Source organism: Musca autumnalis, unplaced genomic scaffold (genome assembly GCF_047663935.1).
Source record: "Musca autumnalis isolate F117 unplaced genomic scaffold, ASM4766393v1 scaffold_4, whole genome shotgun sequence".
NCBI lineage: Eukaryota > Metazoa > Arthropoda > Insecta > Diptera > Muscidae > Musca > Musca autumnalis.
In genome coordinates this window covers 66,182,883-66,210,426 of record NW_027411977.1, presented here as the reverse complement: position 1 = coordinate 66,210,426, position 27,544 = coordinate 66,182,883, and the positions used below count along the sequence as shown (strand labels likewise).

Below are 27,544 nucleotides of genomic sequence, written 5' to 3'. Positions count from 1 at the left end.
TTCATAACTTTAGCGAAGCTTTAAGGGATCTCCTTCTTATCGCTGAATCAGAAAATGTTGCGAATATTGCGAATATTGCGAATATTGCGTTGAGGTGTTAACCGGTACAGAACAGTGTGGTATATCTGAGCAAAATTTCCAATACATAATCTCGAAAGGTCTCCTCTACATATTGTAATAATATGCCATGAACATGTTTATCGCTTTTGTCTCGAAACATTTTCTGTAGACTTGTGTTCACGTTGTTTGGGGGGTAATAATAGTTTATAAAATAGCTAAGACTGAACAGAATTGATTTAGTAGCCATACCGTTGATATCATAGTTAAATATGTCGGAAAATGTTGAGGTTCACACCAATAAAACTACGTATGACCCTATAACAAAAATATGGCGAGGACCAACTCAAGAATTAAAATTTAATCCGGATGAATCAATTGCTTCGGTTGTTTTAATGAAATTACTAGAAAATCCGGAACATATAGGCCAGGTAAACACATACATCTACATATTTACCATATATTAAAGCAAAACTGCGCTGAATAATTGCGAAATACATAATAATAAATAATATAATAAAGAAAATAGAATATTAAAGGAATAGTCATATGGTAATGAAAATCTTAATAAAAGTATTCTACCATTTTTGTATTATAGTTGTGTGATATTTATATGAAAATCTTTAACGATATACGTAATAAAAGGTATTAACAAATAAATAAACACTTAAATAAATAAATAAATTGTCAGACAAAGCGTGGAATTGATGGGTCATCCGCCGTACCGCCATGACATGACATCCAATGACTTCCTTTGATCAACGGGATTCATCGCTAGAAGATGCTGTTGAAGCGTTGAAAAACCATGTATTGAAAGTGACTCAATCGGAGTCGAAAAAGTGCTTCAACAATTGGTTTAGCGCATGAAAAAGATTATAAATCCTGCTGGAGACTACTTAAGAAAAAAAAAAATAAAATTATTTTTGATGATACCTATTTGCGTTTTCTCGAAAGTTGCAATCACAACAGATAGCCACAGCACACTCATCGTCGCGACAACATATCAGTACAGCGGCTAAGTATTGCTCACTCCATACTTGAAAAACAGAAACCCCCAACAGTGAACCCATGATATGACCAGGAGTGCCGTGTTGCTATCGAAGAGAAAAATGTGGCATATAGGATTACTCTTTCATCAGTAGCAACGCGTACCGCCCAGTAAAGGAATCATGAAATGTCTTTTCCACAGGAAAAAGAGAGAAATGGAAAATTGGGAGCGTGAAAAATCCTGATGTACAGGAGCCAGAATGAAGTCCGAAAATTCTATCAAACTGATGGTTTTGGTATAGATGTACCTGTGGAGACCAGGAAACAATTTGGTAACAGATGCAGATAGTGTGCTCAGGATGTGGAAAGTGCATTTTTCAAAACTGTATCCAATACCAGCGAAGACGACGAACATTTCGCAGATCCAATCCCAGAAGATGTTATTGAATGTATTCCGCTCGGCCAAGATGAGGTAAAGATAACAGAAAATTGGCTAAGGTGTAGTTTACACTATATGTAAATGTCATATGACACAAAATAAAATCATTCCATATCTACCCACGGAGGCAATGTGGAGACGTAGTTTTATTACATTATTGCTGGTGTGGACGCTCAGAGTAAATTGCGTAAGGAAAATCTCCAATATTGCACATATTAGCGAATATATAACGATGGAAAAGTTCATGTCATATGGCATTTACATATAGTGTAAACTACCCCTAAGGAATACTAAAGCAGCAAGGGCCGATGGCTCACCAGCCGAGCCGTTCTAAACCGGGGGCGACACGCTAATAAGGTGAATGCATGAACTAGTTAACACCATCTGGCGTACTGTGTGCTCCAACTATAGGACATATGTCTGCTCTCTATTGCTTATAAGATAGTGTCAGGGATATTGTTCGAACGACTAAAGCCTGTGGTCAACGATGTAATTGGACCATACCAATGCAGCCTTAGACCTGGCAAATCCTCAAAAAGACCCAAGAGATGCAGATCAACACTGTTAATGTCAAAGTCCTGTGTCATAGTTGCCCATTTTGGCTTTTGGCAACTCAGGCTTTCTGACTTTCTATGTAATTATTTTTCTTCGCACTACCGCTCACCTACACATACATGTATGTGTTCTGTCGTCTGTGCTTTCTCGGACTTTCTTGCTTTCTTTATGTTCAACAAAATCACTTGCTATTCAACCATCCTGTCATTCGGTAAGAATCTGCTTTCGTAATTTTCTACTAATATTTTCTTTCAATAAAAAGAACATTTTTCTGTTCAAATACACATCCTGAATCTGCCTGTGTTTTTCTTTTCTTTTCTTATTCACGCAATCCAATCTGGGAGAAATATTGCATTCCAAACAATATTTCTTTGGTTCGGGTTCTAAGCTTTTCTTCCACTTCTACAGAAAAGCACCCAACGTCAATTCTTGGTGTTTTCAGACACTTACCATCTTTTTGTCGATTATAGTGTATCTTGTGACAGCCCCATAAGCTCAAAGGTATTCCAAGCTCTGTTTGCATTCGGTACTCCCAGAAACCGATAGACGGTTCTCAGTTAAAATGGGAAAGAACCTCTACGAACTTTCAGGATGAAAAGAGGTTACAGACACGGAGATAGCCTGTCGTGTGACCTATTCAACATTCTGCGGGGAAAAGATATAGGGGATGGAAACGTTAAAAGAAATGGCCCCATATACACCAATAGCCACATGTTACTTGCTTATGCTGACGATATTGACACCATGGGACGGTCAGTAAAAGAAATAACTGATACCTTCAAGAAGGTCGAAGGAGAATTTGCTCATCATGAAAAAGTTTATAAATCTAGCTGGGGCGTTACCACCCCATTTAAGGTATTTTTAAGCTTTTATCTACATTTTCGGTCTGAATTGGCTGTAAATTGGTTTTTGGGGTTGCCAGTAGTCATAAACCCTATGTACTAAAAATTGTGGACATAGGTCCAGGTTTTTTGTTGTAGCCCCTGTAACGTGGTTTTGTCGTAGGCTGGAGTAGACTTAGTCGTGTCCAGGGTCGCTATAAGGGCCCACTAAACCTTACGGAATAATAAGACGAGTAATTTCCCTTTCCTGGGTGTTAAATCGGATATTTATTGATATAAAACTAATTTATAATCTACTGATGTTTAAATACGATAAGAAGGATAATTGGCTGGGGAATCGGCAACTTGGATTCAGTAAATGGTTTGATGATGATCGGAAACTCGGTGATTCGCCGTTCGGTAGTAGGCGATCTGAAGATAATCGGGAACTCGGTGATTCGCTGTTCGCTTGTAGGCGATTTGAAGATAATCGGAACCCGATGATTCGCTGTTCGGTAGTAGACGATTTGAAGATAATCGGGAACTCGGTGATTCGTGTTATAGATTTTCGGCGACTCGGGGTTCGTATGTGTTCGGCCACTCGGTGATTCGTGTTGGAGATATTCGGCCACTCGGTGATTCGGTGTTTAGGTTTCAGTGTTCAGCCATTCGGTGATTCGTGTTGTAGATGTTCTTCCACTCGGAGTTCGTATGTGTTCGGCCACTCGGTGATTGGGTGTTCTGGGTTCGGACATTCAGTGATTCATGTAGTAGATGTGTGGCCACTCGGAGTTCGTATGTGTTCTGCCACTCGGTGTTAGGGGTTCGGCCACTCAGGGTTCGTATGTGTTCGGCCACTCGGTGTTCGTATGGTTGTAGGCGTTCGGCCACTCGATGATTCAGCACTCGGTTCGGGTCGCGGTTAGTTTGTGTTAGTTCTAAATTAACCTCTACAGAATACTACGCGTACTGACTAGTGGAACAACACCCGAAGGTGGAGTGGAACAGCACCCGGAGGTGGAGTGGAACAACACCCGGATGTGGAGTGGAACAACACCTGAAGGTGGAGCGGAACTACACCCAAAGGTGGAGTGGAACAACATTAAAAGGTGGAGTGGAACAACACCCGAAGGTGGAGTGGAACAACATCCGAAGGTGGAGTGGAACAACATCCGGAGGTGGAGTGGAACAACACCCGAAGGTGGAGTGGAACAACAGCCGAAGGTGGAGTGGAACAAAACCCGAAGGTGGAGTGGAACAACACCCGAAGGTGAAGCGGAACAACTCCCGAAGGTGGACTGGAACAACACCTGGAGGTGGTGTGGAACAACACCCGAAGGTGGAGTGTATGTATTAGCCACCGCGCAAGGGGGTAGCTCTCAAAAATACTTTCCAACCTCTTAACACTCGCGTGTGGTTTGGCGGATTATGAACACAACAATTGTACTCAAGCCCGTATGGCTGGCTCCCTGCAGGAGCAAGCCTGTCTTTCTCCAATAAATATTAGTGTGTACAGTCGCACAGTGCAATTGGGAATTACTCTGCAGGTGTTATGCTGTCGCTTGCCTGATATTGCACTGTAACACACATATCACACAGAAATGCAAGCGAACCCAACAATGTGTGTGGATTGACAGGTTGTGACGCTGTTGGTTAGTGGGCCTTGCTATTCTCTGTTGGCCGGTTCTATTGTTGTTGTGGTAGTTGTAGAGGGCGTAGCTGTTGTTGGTTTTATGTACGTGCTCAACTTGTCACGTTACACCCCTCCCGATTTCAGGTATTTTGAAATTTGTATCTATATTTTCATCCCGAATGGGCTGTAATTTGGTATTTGGAGTTTTCATTGATCGGGAAACTTTCCCACCAAAAGTGGGACATAGGTCCAGGCTTTGGCAGAGCTCCCATTTAACGGTACCGTCAGATTTCAGATTCTTTGAAGTTTCTATCTATATTTTCTATATTTATATCTTTGTTCGCTGCTGTTTAATAAGGATTTTTTTCGTACAGCATTTCGATCTTCTAACTCGCAAATATATACAGCTACACTTTTTTTCGTAAACTTAATTTAGTATCTGACTTTATTGTTAAAAAACATTATTGGGTTTTGTGGTAAATGGCCGTCCACGAAATCCTTTTCTTGTAAAAGCGTTTTGCGGTACCAAATATAGCTCTAAAACTAATTAACCGACCGTCATATATTTTTTTTTTTGGGCTCATTTAGAACATAAATATCTAGTCGAAATTGTTGGCTTAACAAAACTGATGTTTTCTTATCATAAAACGGAAAAAAACTTTTTTTGAACGATTAAGGACTATATTTTGATGTCCTTGATAACCTCACAAAATTTTATGACAATCGGTTCATTGGTTTTCGAGCTAGATTTGGCACCGATTTCAAAATGTTATTTCGAGTAAAACAGTCTTTAGTTTCATGTCGCATTCAAAACACAATAAATTTTTCCCTTCCAAAGCTCTTATCTCAGGCAATATTGTTCGATCGACTTGAAAATTTCACGACATATTCTATATATGCTACTTCTACTTCAAGATAAGCCAAATAAGGGGGGGGTCACCTCTTATGTATCGTTATAAATCACAAAAATATTTCTGGAATATTAAAATATGATATGTTAAGAGGCAATTTGCTGAATTGTCAGTGAAATTTGTCGATATCGATTTTTCGATTTTTGTCGCAGGTTGGGATTATTTATTCGCATCTGTATTTAGTCATATTACTGGTATTAAATTATTTTCAAATTTAATTTATCATTTCTTATTATTAGGTTTGCTATCAAAGCGGTAAGGAGCTCACGAATTTGGAAATTGCCAAGCGAAGTGTACAAGTTGCCAAACACTTCGCAAAACTGCAATTGCAACAATGTGACATGATAGGTTTATGTGCTGGTAATACGGATTATATTGCGCCATTGGTGTTCGGTGCATTGGCCGCTGGTCTCACCATAAGTACCTTGGATCCTAGCTTTGACAAGGAGGGCATTAAACATGTCTATTCACTGACAAAACCTTGCATGATGTTCTGCGATGGTGAGCTGTATGAGCGAGTACGTCAAGCATTGGACGAATGTGATTTGGGTGGAACAAAAATCTTTACAATGACTAATCATATTAAAGGTGTTCCCAGTGTTATGGAATTCTTTGTAGATTACGAAGATGTCAATCCAATGGAATTTAGGTAAGTGTTAAGAATTATTTCGTTGCAGTGATTTTAAATAATTATTTGTTGTTGTTTTGTTTAGGGTACCACCTTTAAAAGAAGGTGTCCACCAAACGGCGTTTATTGTTTGCACTTCCGGTACAACTGGATTACCTAAAGGCGTTTGTGTATCACATGCCAGTTTTATATACTATCCATTTCCTGTGTAAGTATTTTGTATTTAAAAGATTTTGAGGGTTTAACAATTGGAGTTAGGAATAACAGTGGGGGCTTATCATATAAAATAATAATAATATTTTAAAAAGTGGGCGTGGTCAGGTCTTTGGGTCCTAAAAAGTAGGTAAGGTCGGAGACACAACTTCAATTGTCTCGCAAATTAATTTCCAAAAATATACATACGTAATTATTAGGCGTATTCACTCATGGTGGTAGATTTACAACTCTTGTTAATGTACTGTATGTAGCAGGGTTTTTTACAACGAAGTGTGAATGTCTTTTTTTGAATATCGTAAACACATCAAAACATCATAACGTCGTCGTAAGTCTACCTTTTAGCTTCAGTTTTATTACACTTTTTTCATAAATTTTTTTTGTCCTCCATTCTTTTATTCTTTTTATTTTTCACATTTTTCTGCCAAAAAACACAACTCCGACATAAAATAAAACTCACAACAAAGTGACGGCACAACAATCAGCTGTTCTACACCCTTGTAAAAGTACAATGGAATGTTTACAATAAACTATCAAAAGGACATTAATGAAAAACAGTCCTGGTGTATCTCTGTCGCCAAAGACGACATATATTTTTTACCAAAAACAACTTGTCACTGTTATACCTAAACTTCTTTATCTCCTGATCATTATTTACTAAGGACATGTATTTATTTCTGTTGTCTATCTTTTTCAGAGAGAGTTTCAAAGATACTCGAATGCTTTGCTTTAGCACCCTGTATTGGGCATCGGGACTTTTCACGCTCATAGAGGGTACAATTGGTGGAACTAAACGCATAATATCCTCGAAACCATTTAATGTAGATGATTTTTTGGAAATTGTACCGCGCTACAAGGTCAACATTACTCTAGGTCCACCATCACAAATTGCCTTGGCTGTTTCGTCGCATAAAATTGCTAGCAGTGATTTGTCAAGTCTGACGGCTTGCATGATTGGAGGCAGTGTCGTTTCGTATTCTTTAACTGAGAAATTTAGAAAATATGCAACGAATGCTTTATGTTTACCCGGTTATGGTTCCACTGAAACAAACGGAATATCTTCGACGATAAGTTCCCCCGACAATACGCTTGGACCTTTGTTGACCAATGTTGAAGTGAAAATAATCGATGATGATGGAAATTGCCTGGGTCCCAATGAATCGGGTGAGTTATGTGTTCGCACACCATTACCCTGGGCCGGATATTATGGTAATCCCACTGCAACCAAAGAAAAATATGATGCTGATGGTTGGATCTACACCGGAGATGTGGGATATTTCAATGATGAGGGAAAGCTTTATTTGGTGGATCGTAAATGCGACATTCGCAAATATAATAATTTCCATTTCTCACCGTCGGACATTGAGAAAGTCATTAGTGAACTGCCCCAAGTGGCTGATGTATGTGTTGTGGGTATTCCACACAGCGTCCATGGTTTCTTGCCAGCGGCATGTGTTATAAAACGTTCGAATACCGAGATTGATGAGTCGGAAATTTGCCAGCATGTTGTTAAGCGAATGCAAGATTTTGAAAATTTACGTGGTGGTGTTTATTTTGTCGATGAATTACCTCAGACACCATCGGGTAAAATTATTCGCCGTAAAGTGACAGAGATGTGTGAACGTCTGTGGAATGAAAAGAATGCAAACAATTGATTATAGTATAATTTATTTATTTGTTTATATATTACATATAATAAAGATATGATTTTTGTATTTATTACATTGTTACGAAATTAGGGTTTAATTTAATCCCGTGTAGACGTTGTTTTATTCCCCGATACGATTTGTACCAAATAAAACGAGGGTTGGTTTGCATTACGGTTCTACAATGCTTTATTGACGTTATTCAACTATTCTCGCAAGCACACTGCTTAGCTCTGTTAAGCACACATCTTTACTCTGCTTAGATCACGATTTACCACTTTAGATTATACTTACGGTTTTCAGTCGCGGTCAAAATGACTAAATTACTATTTGTACTCGTCCGATTAAGCATAGACTGTTCTACCTTCATCTAAGACTATGCTGATCACTTCCCTACGGTAGCGTAAAAACAAACCGCACATATTCTCTCTTTATTTCTCATTTGCCATTGCTTAGTAATGGGGAGAGTGTCTTACCACTACTAATACACGAACTATTCTGAGCAACCCTGATCTAAGAGGTTCTTCAATGTTCAAACAATGATCCAGATGCACATACACACATACTCGTATACAGACAGGCGAATGAATGCGATTGAGTAAAAGGGGTTACAATGAATGATGTCACGATGTAGAAGCATAACAGAATAGTCAACATAAATGAGAGATAGAGAGTTCAGAAACAATCAGCGGTCGGCAACGTGTGCTTGGTGAGAGCAAAAGAGCGTAAATTTCAAGGATTTGGCATTGAAATTTAGGCTCTTTTGCTCTCATCAAGCGCACGTTGCGACCGCTGCACAGAGGACGAAATCATTGATCTAGCGGCGCGAAAGTCAAAAAATCAAAGTATAAAATTGCGAAATGTTTTCCCTTATGTCGATTACAGACACTCTGCTGAATAAGATTTTGTGTTTACTTTTTTGTTGTTGTAAATATTCATTCAGTTATTCAGTGTCAAGTGCAAGAAATTTTGTCGGATCAGATTTTAATAAAATTGTTGCTAAAAACCTGATCTCATATTTGTTTAATTGTTAAATAAATTCGTAATAAAACTAAACAAAGTTTATTTTTTATTGAAAGGGGAGGGTTGAAGTTAAATTAAAATAAAATGTTTGGGGCCTGAAGTTACATAGTTATAAAGCAATAAATTTTCAAAAATTATTATTTTTTGTATGTTTTTAGTGCAATATACTTTTGTTGGATGGAGCGTAACTACAAAGGTCCACCGAGGTTCGGTCCAGTTATTTTTTTAATAATTAAATTGGACTACCTAGATTCCGAATAACCAAAATTTAGCTGCAAATAGCTGCAAATCTTGCTGATAAATGGTCTTGAAAAATAGCTTAAATCCTCAAAATACCCAAAATCTGTCGGTACGGTTATATGGGGGCTATATCAAAATGTTGACCTATGTTCGCAATTTTTGGTGGAGAATTTTTGTGTCCACTGGAAACCCCAAATACCAAATTACACCTAATTTGGTCGGAAAATGTAGCTTTAAATCCCCAAACTACTGAAAGTCGGGAGGTACCTTAAAAGGGGCCTATACCCAAACGTGGACCTATGTCCACAATTGTTGGTGGAAAGTTTAGTGATCACTAGGAACCGTAAGTGTCAAATTACAACTAATTTGGAAGGAAAAGGTGGCTTAAATCCTCAAAATATCGAATATCAGGAGGTACCGTTATATGGGGGCTATACCAAAATATTTGCCTATGTTGTTCATATTTAGTCCATAATTACCCACAGACACAGATTGAGTTTGTGCAAAATTTCAGAAAGATATCTTCATTCGTTTCCAAGTTATTAATTTCACGCCGCTAGATCAGTGGTTTCGACCACTGTGCGCTGGTGTAAATTAAGACTAAGGTGGTGGTGCTCAAAATATTTTGTACATTAGTCCCTCTGAGTGAGTCCTTTGTTTTGCTAAACCACGGCAGATGAGAATAAAAAGAACGTATGTTGTTTTTGTAGTAGCGTTAAAAAAACTAAATGCTTAGTGGTCGGTCCAAAACTTGGTCTTCCTAATATTTTGTCCAAACTTAGTTTAAGTAAGAAGACGTTCCACCCCTTCAGATACCTCCCCCACAAAAGTTCAAAAATGTTCTTAAAAATTGTGAGCACGATAACTCTTGAAGGATGTGACCGATTTGGTCCACACTTTACACATTCAAATATATCTACCAGATATAGATCAGTTTCGAATATGGACTATATTTGACCACTCCTTCGGGTACCTCCCACACAGAATTTCGGATAAGCTAATTTTAACACCTGCTCTCGAATCACTTCGAATTTTGTTAAAGCAATTTGCATACGCTGCCTTAATTACGACGGTAAAAATTTTTTTCATTGGCAAGTCCACACTTCTTGAGAAAACAGCCAGAAAGTTGTAAAAACCCCATATGTAGTGGCTGGAGACCAAGAAAACTCTCGAGCTGATCTACCGATTTGGTCCAAAATTTGGCCTTCGTCATATTTCGTACAAACTTAGTTTCAGTTCGAAGATAGGCAATACCAGTCCACAACTTCCGGTACTTCCTCCCGCCCCAATATTTAACTAGTAAAAAAGTATCAGTCGGCTTTGCCGACAGAGGTATACCCTCAGCCTGTGTGGATTGAAATAAATTTTTCAAAAAAAAAAAACGTATGTATTAAGGAGGGTTTTAAAAATTTTGGGCGAATGAATCGACAAAAATATGGATAGGATTAAATCTCAAAAAAAATTTCGGGGATAACGATTGATAGGGCTTTTTTTATCACACTAGCCTACGAAGAATATAATATCGCTGTAAACAGCGCCACTAGGAAAACCTTCGGTAAAAATGTCTAAAGGATCCTCGAACAGACCCTTAACCATAACAAATGTTTAACATTTGTGTGGGTGGTACTAAAAGGATTGGACAGATAGGGCCCACATTTGAACATAACCTAAGTTTCGACAAAATTTAGAGATCCAAAGTTTGGACCAAATCGATTGCTACGTCTATGAGAAATCGCGGGTACCATTCTGAAGTGGACCTATAAACACCACCTTTGAATTTCATCTAATATTCGAAGAAATATTACAATATCCAAAGTTTTTAACAAAAGGGGTTTTTAACAATTTTCAGGCTGTTTTCTCAAGAAGTATGGACTTCCTCTGAAAAAAACTTTTACTGTCGTAATTGAGGCAGCGAATACAATTTGCTTCAACAAAAATCAAGGTAATTCGAGAGCTGGTCTTAAAGTGAATTTATCCAAAATTTTGTGTTGGAGGTACCCGAAGGAGTGGACAAATATTGTCCATATTCGAACCTGATCTATATCTGGTAGATATATTAAGATGTGTAAAGTATGGACCAAATCGTTCACTCCCATCAAGAGTTATTGTGCGCACAATTTTTCCGAACATTTTTGAGCTTTTGTGGGGGAGGTACCAGAAGGAGTGGACCGATATGGCTTATCTTAGAACTTAAACTAAGTTTGCATAAAATATTACGAGGGCCACATTTTGGACCGAATCGGCAGATCCGTTCGAGAGTTATCTTGCGCTTCAACCACTACTCACGGTGTCATAGGGGTTTTTGTACCTTTCAGGCTATTTTCTCAGGAAGCATGAACGTGCCCCTGATAAAATTTGTATCGTCGTATGGGGGCTGTGAATACAAGTTACTCACGGTGCTCTTGAAACAATTTTAAATGGAAGATGCTTACACCTCGTGAGTTTTTGCGGATTCTGAAACTACAATGTTTATAGATAACAAAAAAAAAAAAAAATCGACGGAGCGCCTTTTAAATAAATCGCGATTTAAGTTGACATTTTTAGGGGTTGTTTAGGTTTTCGTGATTTTGCTTAGAAACCGCATTTTCTATCAAAATGGGACTTAAACAAATGTTGTAGCTATGAAAATTCTCTACAAGATGGACCTTTGTGATAATCTCGTCGGTTTTACCGTTTTTGAAATATAGAAGTTCAAATTGGGACAATTCAAATTCAATTCAATTCTGTATCGCCCCCTTATAAAACAATGTTATGACTGCAAATCCCCAACTTAAACTTATATATCTAAAAAATGTTACAACTTAGGATAAGTTACTTAAGCCAGCCTTGAAGAGAATTTTCACAGCTTTAAGATTTTCTCAGGTCCCATGTCGATAAGACTTACCGTATTCAAGCAAAATCGCGAAACCCTAACAAAAAACCTAAAAATGTAAACTGAGCTTCTTTATCTCAAAAATGGTAAATGCTGGGAACAAATGATAAACGTCAATCCTCTAGAGAATTGTTACAGCTAAAACATTTTCTTTAGCTCCATTTCGATTAGACTTGCGATTTCCAAGCAAAATCGTGAAAACCTAAAAGCAGCTAAAAATGTGAATTTTGACCGAGATTTATTTAAAAATTCCTACAGCGATTTTTTCATGTTTTTGGATTTTTCTCATCTATGAACACTGCTGTTTCAGAATTTACAAAAACTTTCCCTGTGTAAGCGGTTTTTATCAAAAGTTAGTTAAGGCGCACCCTAAATGGCATTGTTATAAGGGGGCGATACAGTCAGTGCATTGTCCCAATTTGAACTTCAATATCTCAAAAATGGTAAAAACTACGAAAATACCATACAGGTCGATCTTTCTTTAGTCCCATTTTGATAGGACTTGCGGTTTCTAAGCAAAATCGTGAAAACCTAAACAACCCCTAAAAATGTCAACTTAAATCGCGATTAATTTAAAAAGCGCTCCGGCGATTTTTGTTTTGTTTTTTGATTTTTCTCATCTACGAACATTGTAGTTTCAGAATCCGCAAAAACTTTCGAGGTGTAAGCACCTTCCATTTAAAATTGTTTCAAGAGCACCGTGTACTACATCAAAAATCAAAGCGATTCGAGGACAGGTCCTAAAATGAACTTTTCCGAAACTTTGTGTTGGAGGTACCCAAAGGAGTGGACCCATTGAGTCCATATTGGAACCTCATCTAAGTCTGGTAGAAATTTCACGATGTGCAAAGTATGGACCAAATCGGTTACTTCCTTTAAGAGTTATCGTGCGCACAAATTTGCCGAACATATCCGAACTTTTAAGGGGGAGGTACCGGAAGGAGTAGACCGATATAATTCATCTTCTCTTGAGCGGGGCAACAAATTTGGTCCAAACTTTGAATCTCCTAACATGTTGTCCAAATTTAGTTTAACTTCTTAAATGTCCCATATCGGTCCTCTCCTTAGGGTCCCCTCCCCGCAAAAGTTCAACATTTGTGTCCATTGGAAATTTATACCGATGTTGTTCGTTGTGGTCCTGTTTACAGCGATATTTAAACTAATACGATGACCCACTGAAATGACTAGTGGGCCGATTCTACCGGTCCATTCCTGTAAGTACTTCCTCCGCAAAACTTTTGAACTTTAACTAATCCACATTTTTGTCGGCAAGTTCAATTGTCCAATAACCTCCACAAAATTTTGAAAGAACCCTAAAGCGCTCGGCACATACGATGCGTTGAACGTCGCGGTACAACAACCACATGAAAAAAGTGTATGTGATGCCAAGTTTTTTGAAAAACAACAATGTGGCTGACGCATTAAAGTTAAACATAATTTAACTTTTTTTGGACAACGTGTGTCCCAACGTGTCACTAAACGGACCGAATGTGCCGAGGGCTTAAGTACGTTCGATCTGTCCGTAGATGAAAGTTTCAATTCACAGAGGCTGAATGTATATCATTGTCGGCAAAGCCGACTGATACTTTTTTTACTTATTTTGTTACTGATTTCAAATTAAGTTATTATTAAATGTTTATTAAATGTTTGTCTTATAATGTAGACGTCACTTTTATCTTATCGCAATATAGTTCATTCACACGCAAACAAAATACGATTTAAATAAACTGACCCTATCTTCTTTTTGATGTTGTTTTAATATTGCAAAACGTAAAATTGCTTAGAAAGCATGATGCAGACATTATTTATCTCTAAAACTATGTTTTAATTTTGAAATGTTTGATAACATCGAATGGACGATAATAGTTTATGGACGACACAAGTCTACACTAATAAAATAAAACTGAAGTTTAATAAAAAAAAAAAACTATTTGCCATTAAAATTAAATGCTGTTTATATTACAGCTTTTTGCAGGGTTAACCTTCTTTTTAAGGATTTGTTTGAAATATAAGCAATGGAATTGACATTTAAAACCCAGTCGGTTTGTTAAATCCTGTTATATATAAACGGGGTATTAAACCAAGAAGTGTCATTGATAGCGTCTTATAAAATCAGAGAATAATGTTTCATTCAATGTGGATTTCCTTCTTATCTTAGGATCAGAACGGCTAAAATACTAATCCAATATTAGGATGAGGGGTTTAACCTAACTGGATATATGATAAGCCAAAAGCCACGATCTTCTCTTTGTCTATTTCCATAAAATGTTCATTGTTTTTTTTTTGGAACTACTTTGGTAGACTTGTGTAAAATTTTTTGTTTGGTAACATTTGTTCATAAAAATAGCTACTAGCGAAGAGAAACGATTTAGTAAGCATAGCATTCTAATCATAGCCAAATATGTCGGAAACTCTTGAATTTCACACCAGCAAACCTTCCTATGACCCTGAAACAAAAATATGGCGAGGAGAAACTAAAGAATTAACATTAAATCCGGATGATTCGATTGCTTCGGTGGTATTAAAGAAATTATTGGAAAGGCCGGAATATATAGGACAGGTAAACAAATATCAGCATATGTATAAATTTACAGTATTTGAAGAAAAATGTGCAAAATAAGTAGGAAATAAAAGCTTCACAATGCTAAAGAAGTAGTAATAATAAAAGTGTCTGTTACGTTAAATAACGCAAGAACTCAAATGGAATTGTATTCATAAAACGATTAAAGTTGACAGTGATAAAAAACAAGTTTTTTTAACAATAACACAAATTGAACTCAGAAAGGCATGGAATTCTTAAAATAGTGCGTTAATACAATTAACAATAAACAACCATCCTCGAATTTGATTTCGGGATTCAAAGAACGGTGAACTTGAATATTAAACAAGTAAAAAAGTATCAGTCGGCTTTGTCGTTGAAATTTTGTGGGGGAGGTCCAATAAGGAGAAAATCGATATCGGCCATTTTGGAAGTTAAAACAAAATTGGATTTGCCCCTGAAAAAAATTTACCGTCGTAATTCAGGCAGCGATGGCATGTTGCTACAACAGAAACCAAAGTGATTCGAGAGCAGGTCTTAAAGTGAACTTATCCGAAATTTTGTACCCAAAGGAGTGCACAAATATAATCCATGTCCAAACCTCATGTACATCTGTTAGATATATTATGGTGCGTAAAGTATGGACCACATCGGTCACTCCCTTCAAGAGTTATAGTGCGCACAATTTTTCCGAACATTTTTGAACTTTTGTGGGGGAGGATAAAAATTATACGACGGTACGGGGCGGTGAATACAAACTGTTACAACAAAAATCGAAGTAATTCGGGAGCTGGAACTTTTCCGAAATTTTGTGTGGGAGGTACCCGATGGAGTGGTATTGCCCAAATTTTGGACCAAATCTGTTGATCAGTTCGAAAAATCAAAATGATTCGAGAGCAGGTCTTAAAGTGAACTTATCCGAAATTTTGTGGGGAAGGTACCCGAAGTAGTGAACAAATATAGTCCATATTCGAACCTGATCTATATCTGGTAGATATATTAGGATGTGTAAAGTTTGGACCAAATCGGACACCCCCATGCAGAGTTGTCGTGCGCACAATTTTTCCGAACATGTTTGAACTTATGTGGGGGAGGTACCTGAAGGAGTGGACCGATGTGGCTTATCTTCGAACTTAAACTTATTTTGGACAAAATATTACGAAGGCCACATTTTGGACCGAATCGGCGGATCCGTTCGACAGATATCTTGCGCTTCAACCACAACACACGGTGTCATAGCACCTTTCAGGCTATTTTCTAAGGAAGTGTGTGTAGCCCCTGTTGAAACTTGTACCGTCATGTAACTTATCCGAAATTTTGTGTGGGAGGTACCCGAAGCAGTGGACCGATTGAGTCCACATTGGAACCTCATCTAAGTCTGGTAGAAATTTTACGATGTGCAAAGTATGGACCACATCGGTTACTCTTTTCAAGAGTTATCGTGCGCACAAATTTTCCGAACATTTTCTAACTTTTGTGGGGGAGGTACCGGAAGGAGTGAGCCGATATAACCCATCTTCGAACTTAAACTAAATTTGGACAAAATATTAAGAAAGCCAAATTTTGGACCGAATCGGTTGATTCGTTCGAGTCGGAGTCGAGTTATTTTTTTCGAATCAGACTCCGACTCCAGTAAAATTGCTTGACTCGCAGACTCCGCCTCCGAAACCCTGGTTCAAACCGATTTTTAAGAAAATCGTTGAAACTACTCAGGTGCCTAAGAAAATATCACATATAAAAAATTCGATTAAAATTGAGCGAATTATAGCAAACTCGGGGAAAGATATATGTAGGGCTATATCCAAATCTGATATAGGGGTCCAAGAAAATTATACATACTAATTTTGAAGGCTATTCAAAATTGAATGAGTTGTAGCAAAATCGGGAAAAAAGATATGTATGGGGGCTATATCCAAATCTGAATATGGACCAAAGTTGATATTTTTCATTCCTGTGCCCTCATAAGTACGTGTGCAAAAATTCATCAACCTTGGTCAACGCCTTCTATTTTTTGTCCACTTTTGTATGGAAGCGGCAACACTGTGCGTCATTGTACTTCCGAAACTACTGAACCTAAATTCAGAAAATTTTTAGAAAATATTCAAGTGGTAAAAAAAAAAAATTCTGAAAATATACCGAAATCATCAACACAGCAACAAATAAAGGAAATAAAAATCAATTCTGAATCGATCTAACCATGTCCGTCTGTTGTAGTCACTCTAGCATTCGCGAAAATTGAACTGGGACACTATATTTTTATAGCCGAGAATCTTTTTGTCATAGGCAAGTTAAGTTTGATGATGGGCTATATCGGCCTACGTTTTGGTACAGCTCCCATATAACGGCACCTCCCGGTTTTCGGTATTCTGAGGATTTTACCAACAATTTTTGACCGAACCAGCGGTAATTAGTTATTTAAGTTTCTTAGGAGTCACAACACTTTTTCACCAGAAATTGTCAACAAAGGTCCACGTTTAGGTATAGCCCTCGTATAACGGTACCTCCCGATTTTCGGCATTTTGAAGGTTTTACCTACATTCTTTGATTGAGGGTTTTAGCTACATTTTAGAAGTTTTTTGATTGAACTACCCGTAATTTGTCAATTGAGGTTCCTAGTGGTCACAAAACTTCTCCACCAAAAATTGACAACATAGGTCCACGTTTTGGCATAGCCCCCATATAATGATACATTCCGATTTTAGGTATTTTAGGGATTTTAGGTACAATTTCAAACCGAACAATCTGTAGTTTGACATTTTCGTTTCACAAAGATCCTCCAAGAAAAATTTTCAACATTGGTCCAGAATTCGACGTAGCTCCCATATAGAAGACATTTTTGATAGATTTTCTGACTTAATTTAGCATTTGGGAGTATTCGCCTAAATTTGTGTTCAGAGAAGAAAACTTATTATTCCATTTTAATTCTGAATGTTTTGTGATGGAGGGTATAAAAAGTTCAGCCCGGCCCAACTTATTGAGTTTTGACTTGTTCATTCTTTAGATTAGATTAAAAAAAATTTAAATAGCGGTGGCTTTATTCTGGGAGAGGTGGTGCAAAAAATAATAATCTCTATTAAAATGTAACTCTTATATTATTTAATTTTTCCAATTTATTTCATAACCTAAGGTTGGCTACCAAAGCGGTAAAGAGCTAACGAATTTGGAAATTGCCAAGCGAAGTGTACAAGTTGCCAAGCATTTCGAAAAGTTCCGCATGCAACAATGTGACATAATAGGTTTGTGTGCTGGCAATACCGATTATATTGCACCTTTGGTGTTTGGGGCATTGGCTGCTGGTCTCACCATAAGTACCTTGGATCCTAGCTTTGACAAGGCGGGCATTAAACATGTCTATTCCCTGACAAAACCACGTTTGATGTTCTGTGATGGTGAGCTGTATGAGCGAGTACGTCAAGCATTGGACGAATGTGATTTGAGTGCAACAAAAGTCTATACAATGTCTAATCATATTGAAGGTGTTCCCAGTATAATGGAATTTTTTGAAGATTACGAAGACGTCAATCCAGCAGAATTTAGGTATGTTATGAAGTATTTAGATGTAATGTTTTATAGTAATTATTTTTTGCTTTTCTTATAGGGTACCACCTATGAAGGAGGGTGTTCACCAAACAGCATTTATTGTTTGTACATCCGGTACAACTGGATTGCCTAAAGGTGTTTGTATATCACATTCTACTTTTATATCCAACCAATTTGCTGTGTGAGTATTTTAAGTTTAAAATGGGTGTCAGGGTTTAAGAAATTGAGTAAGGTGTGGCAAAATGTCGCCAAATTTAGAGGTATTTTCCTTTACATGATAATTTCATGGAAGTCTAAGCGTTCACCTTCTTCGTGTATCGGAAGCGGAATCCAATTATATTTGGTCAATGTCAACGTCTCATCATTATAAATTCATAGCAAATCAACATCAGGCATTTGTTTCCGTACTCCCCTATGAATCCCTTTAATATTTTGTTTTACCTCTATATTGACTAACATACATGCATTTTATTCTTTTTTTCCTATTTTTACAGTGCGGGTTTCAAAGATGCTCGCATGCTTTGCTTCAGCACTCTGTATTGGGTGTCGGGACTTTTCACTCTCATACAAGGTACAATTGGCGGTGCTAAGCGTATTATATCATCAAAGCCATTCAGTGTGGAAGATTTCTTTGACATTGTTCCGCGATACAAAGTCAACATTACCATGGGTCCACCATCACAAATTGCATTGGCTGTTTCGTCGGATAAAATTGCCAGCAGTGATTTGTCAAGTCTTACTGGCTGTATGATTGGAGGCAGTGCTGTTTCATATTCCTTAGCTGAGAAATTTAGAAAATATGCTAAGAATGCTTTTTGTTTTACCGGTTATGGTTCCAGTGAAACTGGTGGAATTTCTGGTGGCATATGTTCTCCCGACAATTCGCTTGGATCTTTGGTACCCAATGTTGAAATTAAAATAATCGATGATGATGGAAATGCCCTGGGTCCCAATGAATCGGGTGAGTTATGTATACGAACTGCATTACCCTGGGCCGGATATTATGGTAATCCCACTGCAACCAAAGAAACATATGATTCTGATGGCTGGATTCATCTTGGAGATGTGGGGTATTTCAATGATGAGGGGAAATTATTTATGGTGGATCGTAAATGCGACATTCGTAAATATAATAATTTCCATTTTGCACCATCGGACATTGAGAAAGTCATCGGTGAACTGCCACAGGTGGCTGATGTGTGTGTTGTGGGTATTCCACACAGCATCCACGGTTTCTTGCCAGCAGCTTGTGTTATAAAGCGTGACAATGCGGAAATTGATGAGCCAGAAATTTATCAGCATGTTGTTCAGCGAATGCAAGATTTCGAACGTTTACGTGGTGGCGTTTATTTTGTGGATGAATTACCTCAGACAGCATCGGGTAAAATTATTCGTCGTAAAGTGACAGAGATGTGTGAACGTCTGTGGAATGAAAGGAATGGAAACAATTGATAATTATAATTATAGTGTAATTATTTAAGAAATATTTAAGAACTTGAGTATAATAAACTTGAGTATAATAAATGTAATAGTTTTTGTTTTATTATATTAATGTTTATTTCTATTTAGTGATTTTAGTATTAGTGACTGTGATTCATGTCAGGCCAAGGGTGGTCTAATTTCCGAAAAGCCGCATCTATTGCGGAATGGTTTTTTATACACTGTGCTCTTGAACCAAATTTAAATGAAAGGAGCTTAAACCTGGGAAGTTTTTGCGGTTTCTGAAACTGCAATGTTCATAGATGAGAAAAATAAAAAAAAAACAAAAAAAATCGCCAGAGGGATTTTTAAAAAAATCGCGCTCAAATTTAACTTTTTTGGGGTTTGTTTAGGTTTTCACATTAGATTAAAGAAAATGTTGTAGCAGTAAAAATTCTCTACAAGATTGACCTTAGTAGGTCTTACCATTTGTGAGATATAGAAGTTCAAATGGACAAATGCACTGACTGTCTCACCTCCTTATAAAAGAATGTCATGTACGTTGCGCCATAACTAACTTTTAATGAAAACCGCTTACACCTGGAAAGTTCGTGCAGATTCTGCAACAACAATGTCCATAGATGAGAAAAATAAAAAAATACCTGGAGGGTTTTTTAAACAAATCGCGGTCAAAATTCACATTTTTAGGGTTTTTTAGGTTTTCAGGTTTTTTAAGTTGATGAAAATTACGATGCTGTACGGGGTTTTGAATTTTCATGCTACCTTTGATTAGAAGTAATGTAATACCTTTAAATAGTAATCTTTTTCATTGATCGAATCGGATGAAGTCGCCAAGAGTTTTTCTAAATACGCTTGGTATCTTTTGTATTAAATTTGTAATTGTTTAAACAAGTATGCATGCATACATGTATAGCCAAAATTGTCCATCTGTCCATTACGAAATAACGCAAATAATATATAACATGTCGCAATCATACATACATACATAAATTCCCACAACATCCACGAAGGAACAAGGGAGACTTCGCAATCTTATAAATTCCGAGGAAAACTAGTGCCCATGGGAAGTGGTGTAGGGTATCATATGGTCGGCCCCGTCCGACTATATGCCTCCTTTACTTGTTTTAATATTCATTACTTATTTCCTCAAACCAAACTTACACAATTTTATGTTTTAGCAATATTATATTAAAACAAGTAAAAAAGTATCAGTCGGCTTTGCCTACAGAGATATACCCTCAGCCTGTGTGGATTGAAATATTTTTTTCCCAAAAAAAACTTATGTATTTAGGGGGGTTTTCAAAATTTTGGCCGTATGCACCGACAAAAGTATGGATAGGATAAAGCTCAAAAAATTGGGGGGATATCGATAGATAGGGCTTTTTTATAACACTAGCCAACGAAAAACATAATATAGCTCCATTCGGTAATATATTCGGTTCAAGTCCTCCAGACACTACAAATAGTGCCATAGGGTTTTTTTTACAACTTTCGGGCTGTATTCTCAAGAAGTATGGACTTGCCTCTGAAAAAAACTTGTACTGCCGTAATTGAGGCAGCGAATGCAAGTTGCTTCAACAAAAATCAAAGTGATTAGAGAGCAGGTCTTAAAGTGAATTTATCCAAAATTTTGTGTGGGAGGTACCCGAAGGAATGGACTGATATAACCCATCTTCGAACTTAAACTAAGTTTGGACAAAATATTGCGAAAGCCAAATTTTGGACCAAATCGGTTCATCCGTTCGAGAGTTATCGTGCGCACCAGCCAGACAGACAGACGGACGGACATTGCTAAATCGACTCTAAATTGTCTGAAACACATTTCGTCCAAACATACTTAGGGTCTAAAACCATTATTTCGATGAGGCACATTTTGCCCGTATGAAAGTGTATATACCCTCGTTAGCATATATGTATGCTGAGGATATAAAAATTTCTCTCGCAATAGCCAATCTATTCCATTTTATATATGTACATATACATATTTACATATGTTATATTTATGTTATTTTTCCGTGGTTTTAAATACAGTGAAATATGCCTTATGATATATTTTTTTAGTTTTTCTTCGAAATTCTCACTTTGACGGCAATGTAAACCGCGCTAATGGCGCTGTTTTGAAAAATATTTTTCACATTAATAAATTTGCCAACTATGATTATGATTCATCTGCTAAAGGGGTTTGATATTGTCTTCCCATCTACAGTTATTATTTCGACATGTACTTCAACAGCACTCCATGGGGAAATTTTTTCTCGTGAGTTACCGCAAAAATGTTCACAAATTAAATATTATTTAGTTTGTATTAACAAATGTTTGGAAATGTTAACACGCTTATCTCTTCTTGTAAAATGTATACCGCTGCCTGTAGAGATGTACAAACTGATTTATGTATGTACTTGTAGGGATCTCTAACAACTGCTAGTAAACTGTAGCGAACGGAGTGCCTCTTTCACGACTCCGTTTGGACTGCATCCGGATGCTGTTAAATTGTGAGGAATTGGAGTGCTTTTTTCACGACTCCGTTGAACTGATTCCGGATGTTGTTAAAATGTGACAAGTGGATGTGATTCTTTGGATTGCATCCAAATGCGGTTAAAATGTGAGCAATGCAGTGCCTTTTTCACGACTCCGTTTGAATTGCATCAAAACATGCCGTGAAAGAACTAGTCTACATTGCACTACTTCAAATTTATTTTGCTGGGGAGTAGTATTGTTCGGCTTGAATGGTAACAATGGGTGTTGAAGTTTTTGTTTTTGTATAAAAGCAAACATAATAACGAGATTACGGCATGTTTTTGAAAACTATTTTCAACGAAAAGTGCAAACAATTTTGTTCTATGCCCTGATTTTTGCCTCTATCAGGACAACGCCGTTAAAGACTAGTAAAATATAGGGCAAGCCTGGCTGATATAGGACTTTACATATACCATTAAATTGTTGGTACGTACTGCCATCTTAGAGACAACTTTTCGGCCTACAAAACTGTTATTTAAATTGTTAAAAAATCTTAACTCGTTCCCAAGTTATCAACGTTTACATTTTTTATTTCAGGTTGCATCATTTTCAGTGACAGCCACTGTACGTCATATTTTTTTGTCGGTGGCTGAGGCACAGCTGTCTGATACTTTCTTACTTGTTGTATCTGAATTTATCAGAATATTAAAAATTTTATTTTATTAATTTTATGTTAAGACACTAACGTAAAAATATAAAACAGAATGAAATCTCTTTTAACTCTTACAAGTCGCAGTTTTAAATAAAGAAACTAAAGTGGATACTATTGACTATGAAGCTGTAAACCAGTTTTCACCAGCGAGGCCTTACTGAGAACAAGTGAGCGTAACTTTCAATGTAAACAGGGATAGGCGATGTGCGCTTACTGAGAGCAAGTGAGCATACATTTCAATGCATTTTACATTGAAGTTTTCGCTCACTTGCTCTCAGTAAGCGCACATCGCCTATCCCTGCTGTAAACACATCCAACGTTTGAGTAAAGTTTTGTGTCATTTCCGGTAGATGAATAAAAGGCAAAGTGTTGCCAAGTTTTAATTATTCTTTATTCTTCTACCAGAAATTGTACAAAACTTTACTCAAACGTTGGATGTGTTTAGGGCTTGACTCACTGTAGTTTAAAATATTTAAGACAAATGTTCGATAATCTTTGTGCAAGGAATGCACTAGTGGTATGCTGTTTGTTCAGCTTTGATAAAGACAAAGAAATGCTCTCACAGTTGGTGTTTTCCAGTTTGAGTTACTTCACCTCTCAAACATTGAGCAATCCATCGTCATGTCTTCTTAAAGCGGGGTACACACTGTTTTCACTATTTTCCATAAAAATAATTTGGCAGCGCTGTACACACCATCAGTTTTGACCAGAGCTGAGCAACATCGAAAGAGTGGTAAATTTAAGGGAGAATTAATAGTTGTGTCTTTTTGCTTTTTCAGTAATAATTATTCAGCAACTTCTTTTCAGAGAGTAAGAGAGGTTTTACTCTTTGATACAAAAATAGAGAAAAAAAGTGAAAAGACAGCATTTAGTAAACTTTAGCAAGATAACAGTTAATAACTAGACCAGCATCCGTCAAAAAGGGGCACACGTGCCCTTGATGAGAATAACAACAGAACAATCACCACTCAGTCTTCGTTCAGAAGTCAATGAAGAAGGTTCTGCTGTCGCTTGTTTCAATGTTTTTTAGTTTTAGCAATGCATTAACGCAAACGCTGTTTGTGGAGAGAGCGAGATAGAGAGACTTATGCGTGAGACCGCTAACAATGCGTTTGTATTAGTGCCGATACCTGAACTAGACAGCGGAATTTTATGCAACCCCTATTTTTGGTCCGATTGATGTCAAATTTTGGGACTGGGCATATTTTTGGCTTCTGATTAAATTGCAATCGATATATATGACACATGCAAAATTATGCAAAATGCATAAATGTTTGCATATGCAAAATTTATGCATTTTACATATTTTCTTATGCAACAAATATTTCAATAATAGGTACAAAAATGTTTGTATGTACAATTTCTCTGTTTAAAATTCTTGTAAGACAAGCCAATAGAATAGAGCCACAGCCTCAACCTTCAAAATACCGAAAATCGGGAGGTATCGTTCTATGGGGTCTATATGAAGGCCTGAACCTAAACCGACCAATTTTAGGTGGAAAGTTGTTTACCCCCAAGGAAGACTTATTACCAAATTCCAGCCATTTCGGTGTAATATTGAGGCCACAACCTTCAAAATACCGGAAATCGGGAGGTATCGTAATATGAGGGCTATATGAAGACGTGGACCTATACCGACAAATTTCAGGTGGAAAGTTTTATACCTCCAAGGAATACTTAATACCAAACTTCAGCCATTTCGGAGGGATATTGAGGCCAAAACCTTCAAAATACCAGAAATCTGGAGGTACCGTTCTATGGGGGCTATATGAAGACGAGGACCTATACCGACAAATTTCAGGTGGAAAGTTTTATACCTCCAAGGAAGACTTAATACCAAACTTCAGCCATTTCGGAGGGATATTGAGGCCAAAACCTTCAAAATACCAGAAATCTGGAGGTACCGTTCTAGGGGGCTATATGAAGACGTGGACCCATGCGGAAAAATTCCAGGTGTAAAGTTTCATACCCCTAACGAAGACCTCATACCACATTTCAGCCATTTCGGTGGGATTTTTAGACCACAAATCCTTGTATATATTTTTGCATATGGTTTTGCATATACTCATTTTATGCAAATATGTATGTCAAAATATACCCGATATGCAAAAATGTCTGGGCCCAATTCGTTTTATTTTGTGATAAAACGAGTTTCTGTCTAATCAGATTTTCTCTACGACCATCCTAACCATTTGCATAGGATTCCGCTGTCTATTGATAACCAAAACAAAACAAGTGAGCCAAGGCTATAGTCGGGTCGGGGCCGACTATGTAATACCCTACACCACTACCGCCGTTCATAAGCTTTTGACTAATAAAATTCGAAATATTAAAATTGGGATAGCTTAGCGCCTTTGCTCTGAATGACTTCATTAACACAGGTCAATTTTTGGAAACGCATTTAAGTGCATCGACAGTACAACCCAAATAAAAAATGGAAAAGTGGGATGTATGCCAACCATCAATAGGCTTCTTTCCCTGTTAGACCCCCATCAACCCCCAAAATTTCGTGAGGATCCGATCAAAATTTCGTAGTGTGATTGCACAAAAATGGAAAAAGGGATGCATTACCGACTATTGCGATATCTCTGTTGTTTGACCACCTATGACAACCTACTTCACATCGTTGTAAAGGTGATATTTTCTACTTTCCTTGCCAGGTTTTGCTTTCGATATACCTCCTACAGAAGGGAGATATTAACTTTGAAATAAAACGTTGGTCTTTTTTCCAATTTTTTTTTTCACATTCCGACCCCTGAATAATATCCGCCCATTATCAAAAATCAAAGGGTTTTTTCCTCTGTGGGACCCCCAATAACACCCAAAATTTCGTGACGATCCAATTAAAATTGCGACCTGTAGCTTGATTTCCAAAAAAGTGGAAAATGGATGTATTACCGGCTATTGCGATATCTCCGTTATTTGGATACCTACGCCAACCTGCTTTACATCATTGTAATGATGGGATTTTTTACTTTCATTGTCAGACTTTGCTTTTGGAAGGTCCCGGACCAAAGCCGTGATATTCGTCATTATTATTAAAATCGCAAAAATGAAACGTTGTGTTCTATTAGCGGCTATTGCAATATCTTTGTTGTTTGACCACCTACGACAACCTACGTTGCAAAGGTGATATTTTCTACTTTCATTAGCAGGTTTTGCTTTTGATATACCCCTTTTAGAAGCGGAGATATTCGCTTTGAAATAAAACGTTGACTTTTTCTCCAAATTAGTTTTTTCCCATTCCGACCCCTGAATATTATCCGACCATCACCAAAATCAATAGGCTTCTTTCTCTGTAGGATCCCCATTAACCCCCAAAATTTTGTGACGATCCGATAAAAATTGCGACCTGTAGCGTGATTACAAAAAAAAAAAATGAAAAAATGGGATGTATTGCCGACTATTGTGATATCTCCGTTATGTGGCCACCTACGCCAACCTACTTTGCATCACTGTAAAGATGGGATTTTCTACTTTCATAGTCGGACTTTGTTTTTGGAAGATCCCCCATCAACATCCAAAATTTCGTGACGATCCGATCAAAATTGCGACCTGTAGCGTGATTACAAGGTTTAGATGGACAGACGGACTGACGGACGGACACACATAGCCAGATCGACTCAGCTCGTCGAGACATTCATTTTGGTATATATAAGTATGGGTCTACGACCATTATTTCGATGCGTTACAAACTTTTTGGCCAAAACCAACTTATAATACCCTCCCCACATAGTGGTGTAGGGTATAAAAATTCCTTGCTGGCAAACGTTTTACCTAAAATGAAGATGCAATTACAGTTGTAAACCACTATTTTGAAGACCTTGAGGAAAACTATTTTAATCAAGGGATAGAATTGCTAGGAAAGCGTTGGACTAAGTGTATTGAAGTTTCAGGAGATTATATTGAACAAGTAAAAAAGTATCAGTCGGCTTTGCCGACAGAGATATACCCTCAGCCTGTGAATATTGAAACAATTTTTTTCCCAAAAAACGTATGTATTTAGACGGTTTTAAAAATTTTGGGCGTATGAACCGACAAAAATGTTGATTAGGATTAAAGATCAAAAGATTTGCAGAGGAGATACTTAAAGTAATGGATTGACCATTAAGGAAGAGTGTATCCAGCCACTACACATGGTGCCACAAGGGGGTTTTTACTAGAGTTGGACAATTGAACGACCTAGTTCACTGTCCTAGTTCAAAAACGTATGAGTAACATCATACAAACTAACGTGAAATAATAAGTATACGCATTTTGTTCAAAGAAACGACCGGTGTCCATTGAACTAGATTGTGAACTAGGTAGTTCAATATAGTTCAATTTGCACAACTCTAGTTTTTACACCCTTCGGGCTGTTTGCTCAAGAAGTATGGACTTGCCCCTGAAAAAACTTTTACCATCGTAATTGAGGCAGCGAATGCAATTGCTTCAAAAAAAATCAAAGTGATTCGATAGCAGGTCTTAAAGTGGACTTATCCGAAATTTTGTGTGGGAGGTACCGGATGAGTGGACAAATATAGTCCATATTTTAACCTGATCTATATCTGGTAGATATATTAGGATGTGTGAAGTATGGACCAGTTCGGCCACTCCCTTCAAGAGTTACCGTACAAGCAATTTTTCCGAACATTTTTGAACTTTTGTGGGGTTGGTACCTGAAGGAATAGACCGATATGTCTTATCTTCAAACTTAAACTATGTTTGGACAAAATATTACTAAGGCCAAATTTTGGACCGAATTGGCAGATCCGTTTGAGAGTTATCTTGCGCTCCAAACACCTCACACGGTGTCATAGGGTTTTTTTGAAACTTTCAGGCTATTTTCTCA

The 27,544-nt window shown here is 37.4% G+C and overlaps 2 protein-coding genes across 2 annotated transcripts; both read left to right on the top strand.

Annotated features, from left to right (window-relative positions):
• Positions 1–329: 329 nt before the first annotated feature.
• LOC141402970 (uncharacterized) lies at positions 330–7,899 on the top strand. The gene is made up of 4 exons (XM_073985097.1): positions 330–488; positions 5,643–6,052; positions 6,117–6,239; positions 6,942–7,899. Exons 1-4 carry the CDS (start codon positions 330–332, stop codon positions 7,897–7,899), a joined length of 1,650 nt encoding a protein of 549 aa, XP_073841198.1.
• Positions 7,900–14,426: 6,527 nt separating this feature from the next.
• On the top strand, positions 14,427–19,650 carry LOC141402969 (uncharacterized). The gene is made up of 4 exons (XM_073985096.1): positions 14,427–14,585; positions 17,692–18,101; positions 18,163–18,285; positions 18,599–19,650. Exons 1-4 carry the CDS (start codon positions 14,427–14,429, stop codon positions 19,554–19,556), a joined length of 1,650 nt encoding a protein of 549 aa, XP_073841197.1. The 3' UTR covers positions 19,557–19,650.
• The last annotated feature ends 7,894 nt before the right edge of the window (positions 19,651–27,544 follow it).